This window comes from Colossoma macropomum, unplaced genomic scaffold (genome assembly GCF_904425465.1).
Source record: "Colossoma macropomum unplaced genomic scaffold, Colossoma_macropomum, whole genome shotgun sequence".
NCBI classification, from domain to species: domain Eukaryota; kingdom Metazoa; phylum Chordata; class Actinopteri; order Characiformes; family Serrasalmidae; genus Colossoma; species Colossoma macropomum.
In genome coordinates, this window is record NW_023494784.1 from 41,943,612 (window position 1) to 41,964,239 (window position 20,628).

The 20,628-nt window shown below is 43.2% G+C and overlaps 1 protein-coding gene across 2 annotated transcripts in view; it reads right to left on the minus strand.

Annotated features, from left to right (window-relative positions):
• Positions 1-690: 690 nt before the first annotated feature.
• Positions 691-20,628, minus strand: part of plekhm3 (pleckstrin homology domain containing, family M, member 3) — a 74,728-nt gene continuing 54,790 nt past the window's right edge. For both annotated transcript variants that reach the window (XM_036571736.1, XM_036571743.1), the window contains exons 7-9: positions 17,994-18,057; positions 10,706-10,863; positions 691-6,349 (exon numbers count right to left, since the gene is read on the minus strand). In XM_036571736.1, the coding sequence (XP_036427629.1) occupies positions 6,178-6,349; positions 10,706-10,863; positions 17,994-18,057 (394 nt within the window). In that variant the 3' untranslated portion in view covers positions 691-6,177. The remainder of the gene's footprint in view (positions 6,350-10,705; positions 10,864-17,993; positions 18,058-20,628) is intronic.

Sequence of the window (20,628 nt, forward strand, 5' to 3'; positions counted from 1 at the left end):
AATAAGTGAACTCGTCCTCTACAGAGAACACTTCTGCACATTTTTAATGTTTATTTGCTGCATTTAAAAGTGAAAAATAAGACCATAAAATGTGGCTTGTGTAAAAGTTATGACACATTTTATATTTTATGTTTTATTTTTTTCCAACATGTCGAATTCAGAATATAAATAGAAACGGTGCACTGAAATTTGCTGAAAAAATGTCATATTTAAGCTTGTTTCCTGTAGAGGATGCGTCTCTTCACTTCTAAAGTCAACCAAATGTCTAACCTGACCGGTGTTACAAACTTCTGCATGTAAAGAAACATTTGGGTCGAAGCCTCGCTAATCAAATATATTCATGAGCCAAAAGTTAGTACAAAAAGTCCGTCCCAAAATGCATCAGTTTACAAGAAATTACAAGCCTCGTGTTGTGGTCTCTGACAAGTCAAGAACCCGATACAAGCTTGTGGTTTTTAATTTGGGATTAGCGAGTGAGTCAGTGCTTGGACCCCTTTCTGGTCTGCCATCAGGTCCAAAAGGAAAACGTCGCCAGGGTCGTTTACAGGGCTCGAACGCAGGCAGTGATACATTTGTTCCAGTCGGGATAGCGGACTCACCTTGGACCCAGATCAGGAAAGAAGCTAATTCGGGCACAGTTCTAGCTCTGTTGCACCGAATCTGGGATTAATCCAGATTACGGATTAACTCTTCACACGACACGAGGACCTGGACTTGTTAAGTAACTCGCTTTATTGGCATCAGTGGCAAAAAACAAACAAAAACAAAACACAAGAGGAAGGAACTAATACTGAAACACAAAATCTCTCTGTACTTGCATAAGAGGTCGTCTGTGGTATAAGAGCTTTTGGATACGAGAGAACGGGAAGAAGATCCAGAATCCGGCCCGGAAACAGTCAAATCGCATTGAACATAAATACAAACATAAATATAATAAATACCAATAAAATCATGTGCTGATATGGATATTTGAGATATAGCACAGCATGGTGGACAAAATGAGCTGCAACAAATAAAGTGAAAAAAAAGAAAAAGACAACATTTGGTGCACTGAATGAGTAATAATAAGTATGTCCAGTTCCCTTAATAGGTCCCGTTCCCTTCACCACCCTCCCTTTCCAGTGTGTTTTAAAATCCCTGAATGTAACATTACAACAGTGCTAATAATACAAGTTCAATTACCTTCTAGTCAACAAATACTTCCAACCGTCAAGGCAAACAGGCTGTATGTGCACAATTAATCCTACCATCTCAGCTCAGCCTACGAAAGTACAAGTCCAGCTCAGATCACTCAAGCATTTACAACTGGAAACAAATAAGAGCTCTAATAGAAAGCCAGGAGGTAATTCGGCTAGCCAGAGCCAGAGGAGCTTTGTTCTGACCAGCTAGCACAATGTTTCCCAACAATGTCAATGAACAATGCTAAGCATTATATTTCAGAGAAAGTGTCACATTAATACAGCCACTGTGCTGCTGTGAAACGTGTTTGGGAGCTTTATAGAATGGCAGATATTCAAACCCTTTGGTTACACCAAGCGTCCTGTGCAAACTGGCTCCTTTATTCTGGAATCGTGATTGGTTAAGAGCAGAACGCTGCTGTCAGAACAAAAACCTCGTATCTCCAAAATGGTAACTTTACAGGAGAAGGAGAAACTTACTTTACTTTTAATGTAAGTCAATGGAACCAGACTTTTTTCCAAGTCATTTTGGGCTGTTTCGGTTGGTCCATTCATCATGAAATTTACATACAACATAAAGAACAACAGGCATTTTCTAATTATGTCAAAAATGGAGATGCAAGGTTTTGTTCCGACCGCAGCAAAAAAGATGTGGGCCGTATTACAGAAACGTACCTTTAGCCCTAAATTAAAACGGAAAAGGTCAAAAAAAGATGTTTTTAGAAATTTATGTGACAGAAGCAAATCTTATCTTAATTTAGGAGTTGTGTCTTATCTTACAGCACCTAATCTCAAGTTAGGACATCCTAAACTACTCAATCAAGGCTGATAATCAATTGTTATGTCTGTTACCAAGCAACGGGTGATGCCTAAACAGTGGAGAATCAAAAACATAATCAAAATAGCAAATATAAGTTAGCTACAGAGCTACCCACGTAAAAAACACGAGTCAGAACTACAGAGCAACATAAGTGTTCATAAGGTTTAAGTGAAAGCAGCATTTATGCTAGCAATTCTGGCGCAATGAATTCAAAACCTTGAGTTTTCCTTTATGTTGATAGTTCCTTCCTTGTTCAGTATGTGGCAGTTTCATCTTTTGTTAACCCTTTATTATACCCTGCCTGATCTCTAGGACCCTCTCATGAATTCCTGCCAATTCAGAGTTGGAGGCCGATTTATTTTATTCATAAAACCAGGAAAAATCACAATTTTTAAACAGTACATACTGTCCCCACCCCTCGTTTTCTTTGTAAGACTAAAGCAAGCTAAGTTAGTGAAAGATATTAAAACAGGAAGCCATGTTTAAACAGAGAGAAATACATGTTAATTTGTTTGGCTGTAGTTTTGACTGTTGAATGATGTTCAGGTGAAGACGCCGAGCGTGTCATTCGTTTAGCCGCCACAGAGCTAACAAACAGAGGTAGCAGGCTAGCTACACGGTTTAGCTGATTCCTATACAGTACAAATGGCCGTAAATCTATACGAAGTTAGTACAAACGTACATCTTAAACCTTTTAGGGTAAGCAAAAATCCATTCAGACTCATCTGTCTCCATATCTGACATAACATAAGAGCACATCTGTCTCTAGGCATCGTTTAGGCTCGTTAAGTCCATCATCAGGGATGTATAAATGCGTGAATTGCTATAAACCGAAACCTGGAAAACTCTACTGAATATTAAAACGAATGAAGATACTTAAAACTATGGTCAATTATGAAATGTAAATATTATGGGTGACTTTAAGGGTGATATCCAGAAAGAGTACTCGAGTACTCTTTCAAAACCCCAACATGCATTTGAGTATCTGACCAAAGAGTATTATGTTTCCTGTTACGGCTGCCTAAAAACAATAACGTTCTCTTTTGAACAGAAAAGCTAACGTTAAAACAGACCTAGTTTTTAGAAAATTCTGACTGGTTAGAATGCCTTTGTTTGGATAAGCTTAATCTCTAATTGCTGTTCTCCTAAATTCCATCCTACCTGAAGTCGTCATGGTGACTGAGCTGGGATGTTTCTGTAATACGGCCCCAGATTTTCTGAAGGCATTGTAGCATCAACAGCAAAGCGATACACACTCTTATGACCTTTGTTTTGATAATCTAATCAGGACTAGACAACCCTGAATGACTGCAGTCTAAATCTGGACAACGAAACAACTTCCCTGACCTCACAGTAAGGGCCGATACCACATTCACAACTGTTACTGAGGGTCAGTTAAGGGTTAGGCCCTGATATTAACTTGGAATGATGAATAATTTTCAATAGATAAAGGTTTTATTATCTTAGTCTGCTCTGCTTATAAGATTATGTAGCGAAAACCTATTTGCCCAAACTGCAATACTAAAGTACAAGAACAGGAGAATATCAACGGACTGATGCACTGACTTTCAGTTTAAGGCAGGCAAAGTGTACAATAGAGAGACAGACTTAATAAATAGGATGAAATTCTGAGCAACAATTATTTTTCAATTCTCCACTGTACTTCCAACCAAACATACGTACAGCCATCCGCACGTGACCTCAAAATTATTCTTGGTGCAAATGTCACAAAAGAAAGAAGCTGCATTCAAGTGAGCACATCTGCTCTATCATATCAGAAAAAAAAACAAACAGTTCTTGTAAACAACTGTTTTGCAGAGCAGTAAACATAAACATGTTAATTCAATATGGTAACAAAAGGTGAACTTCCACGTTGACCTAGCTGCATTTCGCAGGACCAATGATCGGCCTATGAGGGGACTCCATTGTTCCTTTACAGCGTCTGGAGTTCTTCTACCGGTCATTACTGTGCACTAAGAACAATAAATATTTCGTTATCCTTTAATGATCCTTCAAGTATCCTTTAAGGTCTTCACAATATCCAGCATCAATCACTTAGTCCCCTACGCATGATGATGCACACATGGTTTTGTATGAACTTCTACACGGTTAGAGCGAAAGGAATTCGTGTTGCTGGTAAGGTGTCCAGTAGGAGCCAAGAGTTGCACTGGCCTCTCCTCCAAGGGAAGCAGTAAGAGAAAGGTGGGGTTCGGGGATTTTAGATTGAGCTCATAAAGGTCACTTAGCCTGGCTAGTTTGCATAGGGGGGGGAAAGGTAAAGAATTTCAGGCAAGAGCATCATTCTGCATTGTCAAAGCTTTGTCCCTTTGGAAAAGAACGATGAGAAGTGAGAGGTCAAATAAGGCAGCAAAAGCAAGATGAGTGAGACATTATTGCCAATGCTTAGTTCAAGTAGCCGGAAAACGGAGTGTGAACGCACACCGGGGAGAGGCCCGACTGATATGGATCCAAAGCAGCGGTCGGTCGGTCGACGTGAGTAACGAGGCCATCAGCGGATGGATTTTCTTTTTGCGTTCTTCGCTAAACAGGCCCTACCAATGCTAAACAAAGCCCCAGAGCTAGGGACTATAATTTGGGACCTTGTGGCTAAGAGTTAGTTTGTAATCAGCGACCCAGAGGTTGGCAAAGGAGATCGAGGCTCAGCTGCATGTAGCCAGTGCCACTGAACAGTGATAAACTTTAGTTGCAGCTGTACAGGACAACATGCCAATGCTGCCATTTGCTTCATAGGGCTGCATGATTTAGCTATATACAAGATATAGCTATTTACAAGATAATAATTTATGATATTTTCCTTGAAAACAGGTGGGGGGTTCCACAAGGCTCAGTCCTAAACCCTTATGGCATTGAGCTTTTCGGTATTGTTTTGTTTGGGGAAGTGCAAAAGACTGACAGGTTGAAGAGAAAATCATAGAGATGGTGAAAGAATGTGGAGAGGAAGATCTGGACGTCCATCCATAGTCACTCACAAAGTGACTCAAGGAAAAAACACTTCTCAACCTCTCCATCATTCCGGGATTTTTCTTGATTGTTATCCTATTATTTCTTGATTATTAATAAGATTCTGTCATCAATACGAATTCCCTTTCGAAACAGGTGGGGTTCCTCAAGGCTCAATCCTCCGTCCTTATGACATTGAACCTTCTCTCCATTGGTTTATCTGGGGTGCAAAAGACTGACAGTATGAAGACGCTGTGCAGGAAAGTGAAGAGAAAGATCCGGATGTCCATCCATAGTCACTCGTAAAGTGACTCTAGGACAACACTTCTCAACCTCTCCATCAATCCGGGATTTTTCTTAATTGTTATCCTATTATTATTATCCTATTATTTCTTGATTATTAATAAGATTCTGTCATCAATATGAATTTCTCTTCGAAACTGGTGGGGTTCCTCAAGGCTCAATTCTCAGTCCTTATGACATTAGCTTACTCTCCATTGGTTTACCTGGGGAAGTGCAAAAGACTGACAGTATGAAGAGGTTGTGCAGGAACGTGGACAGGAAGATCTGGATGTTCATCCATAATTACTCATGAAGTGAGTCTAGGATAATACTTCTCGACTCCTCCATTGTAGGGCTAAGTAGAAGGTGGCAAGTACCTCCAAATCTGAGAGTAGCCAGGATGTCTGATTTTAGCACAGCTTGTTAATGGATTAGATGTTTTATTTGTGCAGAGAAAATTGCTTGAATTATTGGCCTTGGGTCCCCCCCCCCACCACCAAGTGTGTTATTTGTTGTCAGACTACGAGAGCATGTTTACGTGTGCCAGTATGTGAGCGCACTCCACTCGGTCTGCATTTGTCGGTTGGCCCGGCTGTCATTTGGTAGATGAAAGGCGAGGGCAAATTGGTATCATTATGAAACCTCTCCTCTTCAGGGACTGAAGTATTGTCTCTGTGTATCCATCTCTCAGGTGAGAGCGACCAAGAGGGGAAAGAGAGAGAGAGAAAGAGTCTGCGGAAAGAGAGTCTCTGGAGAGAGTCGATTGAAAAAGGAAAACAAAAAGACCCTTCTGTTCCTTGTCGGCAAACACAGCGCTCTTCCGCAGGGCTCCACGCTCATGGAGTCTTGCGCACACACAGAGAGATGCAGCAGAAGCAACAGCTCTGGGCTGGTGGTGGGTCTGCTGGAACAGCTGGAGGGCGGAGGCTGCCCAGCTCAGGTGTCCAGCTCGAAGCAGCTCAGGAGGTCGTCATCTGCGTTCTCGCAGTGGTTGTGTCTCTTCCAGAAGGAAGGAGGCTTCTTGTGCAGCTCTCGGCGAACGCAGCGAGGACAAGGCTGTGCCCGCATTCGACACTCAGCGTGGAAGACGGCTCCACAGCCCTCGCACCTGAGGAAACATCAACAAACAGAGTCACTACGAATGCCTGGACATTGCAAACACGGTATCGTTAGTAGTGGCCGATATACCAGTCCATCCGGTATACCAGTGAAATTCTTATGAGTTTTGTTATAACCTTTATCCACTATGCCACAAACAAGCACAGGTAAAGCGGCTTTATGTAACGCAAAACATCATAAGGTTAGCTTAGGCCTGTACTGGGAAGTCCTCTTATTTGGGTAACTTTGTGGAAAGTAACTAAGGTAAATGGTTCAACAGTTGCTTTACCTTTTTTGTTCGCTAATTTTGAGACGGTCCCTGGCACTGAAGTGGACGGGGAAGCAAACAGTAATGGTGTATGAATTAATGCTTAATGTTTGTCAAATAAAAAAAAATATAGCACAGTAATTATTCATTCAGGGCGGCACAGTGGGTAGCGCTGTTGCCTCACAGCAAGAAGGGCTTGGGTTCGATTCCGGGCCCGGGTGACCAGGGTCATTTCTGTGTGGAGTTTCCTCCCACAGTCCAAAAACATGCAGTCATGCCAGTTGGACGTGCTAAATTGCCCCTAGGTGTGAATGTCTATGTCTGTCTGACTGCCCTATGATGGGCTGGCAACCTGTCCAGGGTGTATCCTGCCTTCCACCCAACGACAGCTGGGATAGGCTCCAGCACCCCACCGCGACCCAGAAGGATAAGCGGTTTAGATGATGGATGGATGAATTATTAATTCACACTGTTATTATTATTATTATGTTACTCAAACTCTACCGTTTGAGGGTTTGTGGTCACTCAACCTGATGGCTTCATATCTAAAGTAACCATAACAGCCTGTTTTGCATGATGTTTTCACTCATGTTTTTCCTGAGAACCAAAGCTGTTTTGCCTAATGACTGAAATCTGACACTGTGGTCTGAGAATGTCCTAAAACGTAAACCATACCATACATGTCTTTTTTGTACAGGCATGATATCTGCCTGAAGCCCTGAGCATGTTTATCCAGCACAGACATGTTTCTAGAACAATATTAATCTATGTTGGGAACAATAAATATGAACATCACATTAAACAACATGCTTAAAAGTTCAGATATGTTCATGTGTGGGGATACTAGTGTCTTTCTAGGGTTTGCATGAAATAAATCAATAAAGGAATGACAGGTAAATGTCACTTGGTTAACTGTCACCAGGCGCAGGTCTAGGTTAGCCTGTTCAACTGAATAGAGTCAGGGATGTTTCAGTGAAAATGCAGAAGTTCTGCACAACTTGTTGACAGAGTGGACATAATTATTATCCGATTATTTTTCGATTATTAATATGATTCTGTCATCAATATGAATTCCTCTTCAAAACAGGTGGGGTTCCTCAAGGCTCAATCCTCAGTCCTCATGACACTGAACTTTCTCTACATTAGATTATCTGGGGAAGTGCAAAAGGCAGACAGTATGAAGAGGTTGTGCAGGAACGTGGACAGGAAGATCTGGATGTTCACCCATAATTACTCATAAAGTGAGTCTAGGATAATACTTTCAATGTAGGGCTAAGTAGAGGGTGGCAAGTACCTCCAAATCTGAGAGTAGCCAGGGTGTCTGATTTTAGCCCAGCTTGTTAATGGATTAGATGTTTTATTTGTACAGTGTGAACATCACATTAAACAGCATGCTATGTGTCCTGCACTACCTTGTTGTTGACAGAGTGGACATTAGCAAGAAACTGTAACCACTGGCTGCTAAATATGACTGGAAGTTGTTGGAGCGTAAAGTCACAGCAAGTGACTTTCAAAGCAAAATTCTGGACAGAAATTCTGAACAGACAAACCCACATTTCCACCCATTCACATCAAAGTGCATGTTAGTGGTGAATGTGTACTATATTGAAACTAAGGCATTTGACACACGTTCCTCAGAGCACTAATATGGGGTCAACGTCTACTACAAATCTCTGCATTGTCGTAATCAGCCCCAGTTTATCGTAAGGTTCCATCACCAGAGACCATAAAGTACTCAAAAAGCAGGTGGATGTGCTGGATAATCAGCGTGGCGAGCAGGAGGAGCAGGTGTTTATGAGTTTACAGTAGGGTGTGCAGACACCTTCTGCTGCAATTAAATACTGTTAGTGCCTTAACAGTGTCTTCATATCGCAACAGTTTGCCAGCGAGCTTGTATCTTTACAGCCACGATGTAAAAACACACCCATAAAGCTTTGGATACCTTCAAAATTACAACACACAACAGGTTTGTTACTCTCACACCTGCATACAGTTAAAACTGTCTGGCGGTTAATGTTGGGCAGATGTTCATGTACATGGTCATGACTGTCATTCAGAATTTATTGGAATGTGTCAGCATTACAACCTTCTCATTATGGTCATAGTTTCAAGGTCATGGTCTAGGCCTTGGACTTAACCGTCAGTCTTGGAAGATGGTCACCCTAGGAAATGACATTAACTCCACTTACATACTGTTGTGTGAATTCAAGAACAATCTATGTGAAGTCACTGAATGCCTCCCCAGTCAACCATGACACATTTGCACAACACTTTCAGGAAATAACTGTGTGCAAAACTTAGGGTTGTATCTTCTTTAGTATTTTGAGATATGGGGGCTCTAAATAGATGGGTGTGACATTAGTTTCTGGCATAAAATGAATAATGTAGAAAAGGTGCAGATCTAAACTACTGTAATGCATTACATTTTCAGAGATGATTTTTGGCTCTAAGTGTGGTTGAAGATCCTGAGATACATGCTTGCCAAATGATGGCTTCCTAAAAACCTGGAAGAAATACACTTTTTGCACGTTAGAGAAACTTTGGGTTTCTATGTTTATACTGAAGAACTTTTTTTAAGCCTTTAAGTGCAATGCTTGTGGTTGGCCAAGGGCCAAAATCACAAACCAGCCTATAAATAAAGAAGGCAGGTAAGTGTAAAAAAAGGATTTTATAACATTATACATTTTTCTTGCCAAAGTACTTACAAAATACACCATGTACTAAGTTCTAGACAGTATAAAAACATGTTTTAAATCCCATTGGGTGCAGGGCAGGTGTAGGGGTAGGTGTAGGGTTAGGATGACTTTCTGGTGGACCTAATCAAATGTCCTCAAGGGCCAACTTTGGGTAGCTCTGCTCTATATTTCCTGAAAGTATTGAGAAAATCTGAAGTGATCAGTTAGGTCCGTTTTTTTCTGAAATCTGGTGATTTGAGGTGGATTTACCCGATATATGCTGGTCTGGATCTTGGTCTTGTCTTAGCTTATCTTAAAATTAGGGGCGAAAATGTGATGTCCCAATACTTTTTCATTTTTATAACACATGATACATATGACAATATTTTGTTTTTCTAAAGTTTAAAAAGTTGAAACAGAAAAAAAAGCAGGACTAGTGCCACATTTAAAAAATACCATCAAAAACTACTTAAAACTACACTTCGTTGTAGTCTATATCAGTGATTCCCTGCACAATTAATTGTAATCAAACTTAGCAGTCAACTTATCCAGCTCACAAGGTCTTTATGCTGCTATCCAACAGGCAGAGCTCATCCAGGCTGGTCGGACATCACGCTGATGGTGAAAAGTCTAGAATGTGTCTTATCAGTAGGAGAGGTGCAAAGGCACTGTGGGGATTAACTGTGCTCTGACACTGGATGCCCCTGTCTGAGCTATGGAGCCTGGACATGCCACCATGCCATTGCCACCAGGGTGTGACTAACAGAGGACAGCAGCGGCTGAGTTGTCACAAGGTCCTTGAAGAATTCATGAGAAAATTTCCAGTGCAGGCTGGTGGGATAGGTCACTACCACCGGTAAATACGACATAGGACTGGAATAACTTTAGATTAAGCACTACATTGTACTGAATGCTTCTGTAGACTCACTGTCCACTTTATTAGACTCCCAACTTGAAGCCGCACCTTGCTTACAGCCAATCTGCTGATGCACGATTCAGTTTAGCTATCCTCTAGCCCTTCATGAATGGTTGGTTTCTGAACACAGAGCCACTCTAAGCTGGTGGTGGACCACTCTTAACCTAGCAGTGACCCTGACATGTATGAACCTCAGCAACACTGCTGAACCTGGTACACTCATATTAGTGATGAGAATGGTCCACCATCCAAATACTGTCTCATCAATAATGTCCCGAATAATGCTGAAAGGGGCTGAGGGTGGCTGACAAATTGTTCAGATGGGCTACAGACTGTGATTGTGACCCTATATAGTGGACCTACGAGGTAGGCGGACCACATAAAACGGCCCCTGAGTGGAAGTACAAAATTGGTGTTTCCAATAAAGTGGATGGTGCGTGAATATCAATTAAATATCCGGCATGTTGGTTTTAAAATGTGCTGATGGTGAGTAACAGAGGAGCTGACCTCTTGGTGGCATTCTCTTGGAAAGGGTAGAGGATCTGGCCGTTATGGCAGAGCTCACAGATGAAACCCTTCTCTCGGCACAGACTGCAGCTGTACACATGAGAACTGGCGAACTTAATCACTTTGGAGAGGAAGGGAGCTAGCTTGCCATCGATCACCTGTATGGAGGAGAGAAGGACAGGGAAAAAAAAGAGATTGAGTGAGAAAGCATGGTGATACAATGAACTGATATATTGAACACTCATCAGAACAGATCTTCAAATGCTAAGATGTGTTTCTACAAACAAAGATCTGAATTTTCCAGGCCGTGGTCTAGCTAGACAATAAAAAGGCGGGACAGGGAAAAACGAGACGCTTTTGAAATTTATTGTTGGTGAAGAATTTTGAGAGTATCTTGGACGAAAAAAAAACAAAAAAAACAATGGATTCTTGACCAAATCAAGCTTTACCTCTTAATCAAAACTCAGATAACCAAAATGAAGCTTTTTTATTTTGTACACATGATAAGAAGAGCCAGTTAATTAGAAATGACAATTACACATGAGAAGAATCATGAACAAGCCAATAAGAAGTCTAAAACCCCAATGGAAGATGGCAAATTTTGGAGAAACACTGTCCGTAAGGTCACTTAATAAGTGTCCATTGTGGTACCTTAGCACTGGTATCGGACTGGTACTCTGCATCAGCCAAGAATCACCAAATTGCTATTGAGACAGAATCAGTTTCTTTGCTCCACACTGTGAGAAAGTCCTGCAATTGTGACACTATATCAACGTGACGTAATTGAATGCCAATTTCTTGTAAGACACATGTACATAAACTGGCCATGTGTGGTATAGTTTCCAGCAAACCCAGTATTTGAGATTTTTCAAACCAGGGCCCAATGGGAACCAAGGTAAAAGAGCCACAGTTCACATCAGGAATCCAGATCAAAACTAATGAATGCTTGTGGGGTTGGAGGGGTGGGGGAGGGGGCTGGACAGGGCTCGAGGGTGGGTGGGAGAGCGGGGTAATTCCTTTTGGAAGACCGTTTGCAAAAAATAATATGTGAATGCCATTTACCGGCCGCAGTAGTTAAAAATCGGCATTGGGCTTTGAAAGCAGAGGTTTGAAGAAGGCGCATTGTGGGCCGCTGAATGGGCCAGGGGAAGGGGCCCGGACCTCCAGTGCATATTCACCGAGGGGGAAGAGACAAGTGGCTACACCTGGCAGCGCTGTGGCGCACCAATTAAAGGGCCTGACAGCATTCTTCAGCGCTTCCACAAGGAGCTGGCCGAAGAATGGCTGGAGAGAGAGTGGGGAGAGAAAGAGAGAGAGAGAGAGGGCCTGGGTGGATGGGGAGAGGAAGGAGAAAGAATAAAAGGAGGGACCACCACAGTCTCCCACGAAGCACATGCGCACACACATACACGAGTGAAGTGAGGAAGGTTGAAAAGGGCTTGTGTGGGCGAGGGGGAGTTTGAGCATTGCAGTCGTGAGTCTGAGACAGGAACTAAGAGGAACAGCCCAGCATGCGCTTCAGCAGCTGGTTACTTAACAAACTCATTCACTTGGGTTAGTGCCTTGTGCCTATGCAGAGGGACTATCCAAATACTGTACAGGTCACTTGGTTCGTTCTGGAACCGATGGTGCAAAAAAGTCGACTGCTGCTCAAACACTATTTTAGCAATGTTAAATGTTAATATAAGCAAAACCAACCCAAATATTACATCTGTCAATCTTAAGAAACTAAATTCCTTCAAAATGTGGTCATTACCTCCCTACACTCCAGTTTTGGTGTTGCCTATCCATGTTCAAATCCAAATCTGTTGCATCTTGGTAGCCAAAAGATTTTTTAAAAATTACTAGTATCCCCAAAGCCACACAGCAGACATCTAAATACAGAATGTTGGAAAGCTCCATCCAACAGGGGAGCCCATAATGATTCATTCACCAGGCAACTTTCATTTTACACATAGTATCCATCCTGGGAAAAGCCCAGAGGCGGTACCTCTCTTTCCGCCCACAAGGATCTCTGCTGCCGGAACCTAAGCAGAGAATTACACTGCTGGGTGTCAGGGGGCCGCTGCAGCCCAGCAATCAAAGTGGCGGGAGCTAGTGCGCTCGCCGTCGCCTCGGTAACAATGATATATATGGCCCCTGATCAACTCTGACAGAAGAAGTAATTAAGCGTCTTAATAATTTAGCTGGGGCAGAGGAGTGGTGAGCCTGAGCCTGCCCTGGTGGTGAGGAACAGGGGAGCTGTTAATACGCTCACTGTAACTTACTGACACCAAGCTAAGGCAGAGAACATGGGCCTGAAGAGTATATGACCAATAATAAGCCTCATGAAAAAACATGTATTTAATCTCTGTAACTAATCCTGTGTTTAATATCTAGCTGTATCAATCTCAGAGTAATACAAATGAACCTTACTTGAGTTCTACCGATCAACTGGTTTAGCGATCAATTGTTGGGTATGCAACCGAGTATGGGTAGAGTGTTCAAACAGGTCACTAAAGGAAAACGTTTGATTGGTCCACACCAAACAGGGTTGGTCTAAGAACCTGTCTGTGAGTCCAGATATTCATTCCTCAGTCTTGTAACTCACTTGAAACTTGTAGCTCTTGAGATTTTTAGGGAGTTTAGAGGGTTTAAAGGTTTAAATGGTTTCTACGTAGTTTGTACTTTCAAAAGTGGTCAAATGCTGCTGAAATCAGCTTTTAAGATACAATAGAAGTTGACTGCAATTTACAGACTAATGGCATAGGTGCCGGCCGCTGCTTGAGCCTCGCGACCCCCCACCTCTCGGCTCTGTCCCGCATGCGCTTTGTTGTCCGCTGCCTAATCCCCTAAAAACCGCTGTTTAACGCGCGCTGCTTTATCCCCTCCTCATCCCGGGCCCTAATGTCCTCGCCTGCTCCATTAACCGGCAGAGAAAGGGCCCGGATTAGACAGATAAAAAGAGGGTGAGCTCTGTTTGGATAACACCCTCCCCGCCAAGCCCTGGCAAAACAGGATTACCACCAGTGAGCCAGCGTGTAAGGAAGTGTGTGGGCAAGGGAGGGAGAGCGGGAGAGTGTGTGCATGTGGGTACGCAAGACAAGTTTGAGGGTACACGTATCTGGACAAAGGAATGTAATGAAATGAAAGCACGGATGGACGACTGCACGTATACGGAACATTTGATCACATTCGACCATGCAAGTCATGTGTCACAATATGTCAGAGAGGAAGGGAAGGGAAGCGGGGCTCTATCGGTAATGAGCCTTTTCCTATGACGCCACAAGACCTCACAACTCGGCCCACCGCCTGGAGCTGACGGTGCAGAGATGGGATGTTTTAACACCTAACGTCCAACACAGGATCACTGTGATGATGTTTGTGCTCGTTAATAGTGCACAAATGAACAGGAGACCCAACGCAGATCTGCAAGGAAGGAAAGCTTGTGGTATCCCGAGTGGTCGTGAGGGTTGACAGCTCGCCAGCTCGCCAGCAAGCGCACCGGGGAGTCTGTGTGAGAATCTGCAACTCCGCACGTCTGTGCGTGATGCCCCAAGTCTGCTGAATGCCCCTTTGTCCCCCTCCTCCAGTTGTTTATAGGTCTTTGGCAAAGGCTAACGCAGTTGCAACTGGTACAATGCGCACAAAACAATTAGCATTTATATGGCACTCTTCATGCGGGCCATCTTTGGGCACTCTTCAGTCTCTTCTAGTTGTAAAGCCCAACAAAAGCCAGTGGCCAAACAAGGCCAGTTCCTGGGCAAGTCTTAGGCAAACAAATATGGCCAATGGGCTTGATGATTTTTTTCCCCCCCAAATAAAGACAGCCCTAAACTGGTAGCTGTTTGTTGTAAGTGAATAGGCAAGAGCATGTGCTTTGGGTCTATAGAGTTGTTGGAGTCTACTTGGAGATAGTTCAGCATTCAGTGACCTCGACATGGAGGGAGAGCATTCCAGGGCCATAAAGGACCTGGCATTAAGCAGACCCGCTAAAAGAAAATGGCTCCTTAATAAGGTAAGCCAATTAAGACCCTGAAAGAGAGAGCGATGTGACGGGAATGAGAAATGCGCAGACTTCCTTGAGGCTGAGGAAGTCAGCGAGGAGATAAAGAAAAGGCCTGGCAGTGAACGACAAGAATGGGGGGAAAAAAATACACAGCAGCATGCGAAATGTGAATGGAGCACTGCGAACTAGTGAAACATTGTTCAGATTTTTTTTCTTTTTAGGGAAAGGCCCATTGTATGAGAGTTTGCAAAGCCAATGTCAGTTTCTCAGAGGAAAACATTAACAGAAGAACCCTGTAAACTCAAATCTGAGTTTGGCTTTTTTGAATACCATTCAAAGTTGGTCAGATTTCTTCAGTCAGTCAGATGTAAGGCCTGGACATGAATGGGAGAGGAATAAAGGGAGACAGACAGATAGTTAGACGGAGACAGAGAGAGGGGAAGAGATGCAGAAAGGGGGAAAAAAAGAGCGAGGGAGGTGGTGTCAGGGAGTGGGACGCTGGGGAAAAATGAAGGCCTGTCACACTTTGTTTTTCCTGCCTGTTGCTTCTGAATGCTACTAATTAGTTAGCTGGGCAGGAGGGAACAGGCAAAGGGACTCTACCCTCCCGCTAGGAGGGAGAGAGAGGGTACAAACACAGGCAAAGAAAACAGTTAAGAGGGAGGAAAATGGGATGATGAGCTTTTTTCAAACTTTGTGTTTGAGTACAAGTAACTGATTACTTGGAAAATAATGTGGACATGTTGCTACATCAATGATGAAAAAAAAAAACAGCCCACATAAAAAATACTTTTATCAAGCTAAATGCCTTCTAGTCACAAGCAGCAAGCAGGTGCCTGTTCTGCAAAACCATGACAAAAACAAACCTATATAGTCGCCCGGGTTGAAAATAGCTTGTTTTGAAGCTGACCCAGCATTTCTTGGTGGCCGCGAGACGTTGTTTACTGCTTTGTTTCATGCGGGTCTCTTTGTTATAGCACTGTTTTGACAATTGCTCACCCCTATGTGTTATGCAATAGTTTGAGGCTGGTCATTCTGTAGATCAGTCATATAGCCACTTCTCATCAAAGTAGGTGGTTCTTGGCCATGTGACAAAAGTTTGGAAAGGCAGTCCGTCAACTTTAAAGATCTGACCTACTTGCTGTTTGTGGTTTTGCTTTAGTGCACAAACGTGGCGGATTTTTTAATTCATCAAAAGAGTACAAGCACAAGTTAAGTCCATTAGTGTGCAGAAATATGGAGAAGGCACTTGCTGAAGCCATTTCACACCAAACGCGGCGTAGCACGCGTGAATCCGTAACCACGCCGCGACGCTTGTTTTACATGCGTTGCAAAGCAAGAGCGGTTGCTGTTTGTGTTGCATTTTCACGTAATATAAACATCTGTATTGTCCGTTTATTACTCATATACACTATATGTAGATGACATAACGAGGTCAACAATAAAACTTTGACCAGCTGCCTCAACCGTTGCTGGTTTTCTCACCAGGTGATGTAGCTCTATATGAAGAGGACAACACTAACCTGTACATTATAGCATAGACATTGCATTTCTTTACCGTTCCTGCACAGAAACCTCTGGTATGCCGCACGCAGCGCACGTCAGAAATAGACCCAAAGCGTCTTCTTGCGCTTCACGCGTGTGCTACCGCATTACATTAATTATAGGAGCGTACTGCATGCGGCACTGTGTGGCGTGTCATGCGGCATGGTTACCGCGTCTGGTTTGAAATGGGCTTTAGAATATCATCAGCGCTTCACACTCTATGTAGTACACAAAACTGCATCAAAAACCTAGTAAATGACCTGGCCATGTATTCTCCACTGCCAAACGTTCGCAGAAGCGTGGGTCGTACCGATGAGCCCAGTGACGGTCACTCTGGCAGCGTTACATGGTGCCACCCTTTTAACAATGGTGTTTGTCAGATATCTGCCCTGCTCAACGTGCCTCGGCAAATTCTTTGTGCTTTTACTGTGAAGCGGAAACGTCTTGGACGACCCTGAGCCATGGAAAGAGAGGCTCAAAGGTCACATAGCGCTGGCGACGGTCGTCTGTCTTCGGTTGCGACTCTCACTAGCGAACTCCAATCTGCCTCTGCAGGCAACGGCAGAGAAAAGCGCTGTTCGTCGGTCATCCGCACACACAAGCCCGACCTCACCTGTCTGGCAGTGCCGTGGACGAGTGGAGGCTTGGCGGACGCCAGGAGAACGCTACCTGCCCGGACGCAGAGTGCCAAGAGCGTAAATCTATAAAATACACGCATGAAGTACTGCGCAAAATTCAAAAACTACCCTTTGTTTATTTCATTTCCAGTCAAAACGGCCATTAGGTACAAAATATTCCTTTTCTATAATCGGGAAAAAAAGCAGGAAACATATTTAACAGAAAATTACCCAGAAGTATCAACAAATAAATATATATATATATATAAAACTCATTTTTCAGTATTTAATGTGCTCATTCCTTGCCTTTATTACAGCTTCCATTCTTTTCTTATCTGCAGGAATATATTTCCACACATCCAAAGTTCAGTCTTAGAAGTTGGTTTAACATTTTCTGCTTCTCACAACCAAAATAATCCCCAACACATTCAGTGATGTTGAGGTTTGGATCCTGGTAGGTGGACAGCCCATCGCTCTGAGAACACCGGTATCTTCTTTGTTTGATTTGCCTATTTCCTTTTCACAGTAAGAGCTACTTGATTCGTCCTCTCACAGTGGAAGGATGGATAGAAACACCTGTGGTTGTTTTCAGATCTGGAGCAGCTTGATTTTCTCCTCTCTCTCAAAGATGAAAGCTTTAAGTACATATTATCTGATGGTCTACCAGGTCTTGCAAAGTCGTTACGAGTCCCATTTTACTCTAGTTTTTCCACGCATTGTTTCTTTCACCTTCCCCTTCCTTATGCAAATGGATTATTTTATGTCTAATCTCCTCAGAAACATCTCCTGAAAAATTAATAACTTGTACTTAATGGCTTTTTTTTGACGGGAAACAAAGGGTGGTGAAACGACCCTTGTATTTGTATAAATGCACAAGGAACAGCATTTACATTTACGGCATTGGGCAGACTCTCTTATCCAGAGCGACATTTTACACAGGTATTACGAAGGTAGTGTTGGGAGTCTTGCCCAAGGACTCTTATTGGTGTAGTGTGGGGTTCTTACCCAGGCCAGGGATTGAACCCCAGTCTACAGCGTAGAAGGCAGAGGTGTTACCAACTACACTATACCAACCAACAGCACCGTTGAGACAAGGTTCGATGGTAACACAGAGTGTCAGCATGCGAGAAGCTCTCACCTGCTGAAGGTCAGCCAGCGAGTACAGGTGAATGTGCTGTAGGAGGTATTCCCTTGGGAAAATCCTGTAAAACAAAAACAAATCAATAAATAAAACAAAAATAAACGAAATCATTACAGTAGAGTTGCATCACAAATACATCACGTTGAAACACTGTACTGAATCACTGTACTGCACTGTCATAGACCATATTGCAGATAATTGAAGATTAAGAAGCCGCACAAACAAATCTACTCTCTCCCGTCCCGGGACAGACTGCATCCCATCGCTCTGACTCCGTTTCCATGACAACATGAGTCCAAATTACTGGGAAATAGGGGTTAATTCAATTGAATTGGAAAAAGCCTGTGGAATAGGCATTTAAAAGCACTCTCCCTTATTACGGGTGAAGTGGGGCAGCTCTCGCCTTCTCTCTTTCTCTCTCACTCTCTCTCTCTCTCTCTCTCTCTCTCTCCATCTGGCTGGCTATTATGGCCCTCTTCACCCCTCTCCTCCCTTGAGCCTACTCTGCTCCCCTCGCTTGCTCTCTCTCTCTGTCTCCCTCTCTCTCACTCTCTCTCCATCATTCGCCTACGCCTGCTCACATTACAACTCAAGAGTCCACGGAGGCATCCGGAAAAAGAGATGGGATGAAAGATGGGAGAGAGGGAGAGAATGGGGGAGAGACGGGACATGGAGAGAGTGGGAAATGAAGAGCACATAGGTAAGGTAGCGCTGAAGGGGATCGAACAGCAGGACGAGTGAGGCTGGAGACGGAGAAAGCAGATGGACAGTCTGTGAAAGAAAGAGAGACGGATTCAATAATGAAGACACTGAGAGCACTAAGACACAGACGTACTGAGCCTTTTGCAGCAGTTTTAGGTGCAAATTGGATGCATTCTGCATTTATGCTTCAAGTGCATAAGCCTAAATATGCCATTTCTCTTACTTGTGCGTATGCATTTGAAGGAGGACTGTGCAAAAAAGTGTGGCAGTATTATAAGTGCGACTCGATATAGTAAAGCTTAGCTAAGCAGCAGCCAGTCGCATGGAATTTTCTTCCTCTCTTAAAATCAGGTGTACATTAGTGGCCCAAACGCATGTTGTTGAGAGACTTCCTTTCAAAATAGCAGCAGACGCAGCAGCTAGATGGAGGGACACGTATCAAACACACACTGAAAGAACATTTACTAGCAGAATGACATCACTGCAACACAATAACACTGTTTACCAACACAACAACACTATTACAGCACAGTAACTCAACATAATGAAACTATTACAGTACAATAACACTGCTATAACTAGGGATTCACCGATACCACTTTTCTCCTTCTGATACCGATACCTGATCCTTTAGTACTGGTCGATACTGAGCACCGATACCGATACTAACTCTGTCTAACCTATCTCACGTATAAGTCTTGACATTTATACAATTACATTTTTTAAATATTTTATTTTGGTAAAATCTTTGCTGCTTAGCAACGACTTTGACAGCTGTAGGAGACGCTCAAGCCATTTGAACGTTTTTACTTCTTACTTTGCCGCAAACAGAAAATGGATACTTTTAAGATCACGTTTGACCGACAGCCGATTTGGTCAGACTCTGAAGATGAGACGACACTAAATTCCCAAACCATCATCACCACTGAGCAGCTTTTCAGTCGGCAGCTGTGACAGAAGAACAGCTAAACAACCTGGAATCAGCCAGAAATGAACCCAACACCATTCGCCAAACTAAATGGGCTGTAAGATGCTTTACAGACTGGCTGGAACAAAACATCAATACTGATCTGGTAAAAACTGACAAAACTGAGCTGAACTTGATATTGTGGCAGTTTTATGGCTCAGTCCGCACTTCAAAAGGCGAGGCTTACAGCAGACTGTGCAGCGAGTGGGCGGAGCTCGTTACTCTGACGCATCAACAAGCTGCTTGTTAAGGAACTATAATTTGGCCGAAGGAACTGCGAACATTAAAACATATTAAACGCCGCGTTCACGGCCCAGTTTATTAATTTCTCACTTTATTTATGGCTGTTGTATAAAAGCAATAGAACACTCAAGGTCGTGTGTTATCGCCAGTAACATCACCAACCAAGACATCACGACCAAATCACAGCTGTGATGTTATTTCGCAATACTACACTCCCTCTCGTGTTCTATTGCTTAAACATATAATTAGTGTGGTGTTTACACATCAGCACACAGCAGCTTCTCTGGCTCAAAAACGGAGCTGAATGTTGCTTCGCATCCAAATTTCTCAAGTTGTTTGTTTCAGACGTGCGTCTTGTTCACTCTTGCTGCATCTCTGAGCTTCAGTTCAGTCGATATCACCGTCACTCACGCTGTCAGTATCAGCGACTTTCAGTGGCTTTTCCGGCTTGGTTGAAGCGATGGGCCGCGAGACCCCACTGCTGAGTGATACTGACGGAGGCGCACCGCAGGTGGGGCTAGTGGACGCATAGGCCCGGCTAGCGGGCTGCTATGTTAAAGGCTAAATCAAGACTAAGAGATATCATCACGCAGAGAGTCCGGCGGTTCCTTCCCTTCTTTCAATAAGTTCAACTCAGACTGTAAGTGACCACACAGCGTCAGATGAGTGATTACTGAAAGTAGCAGCTCAGCTATTCGGGTAAATGGCTCTGATAGCGTG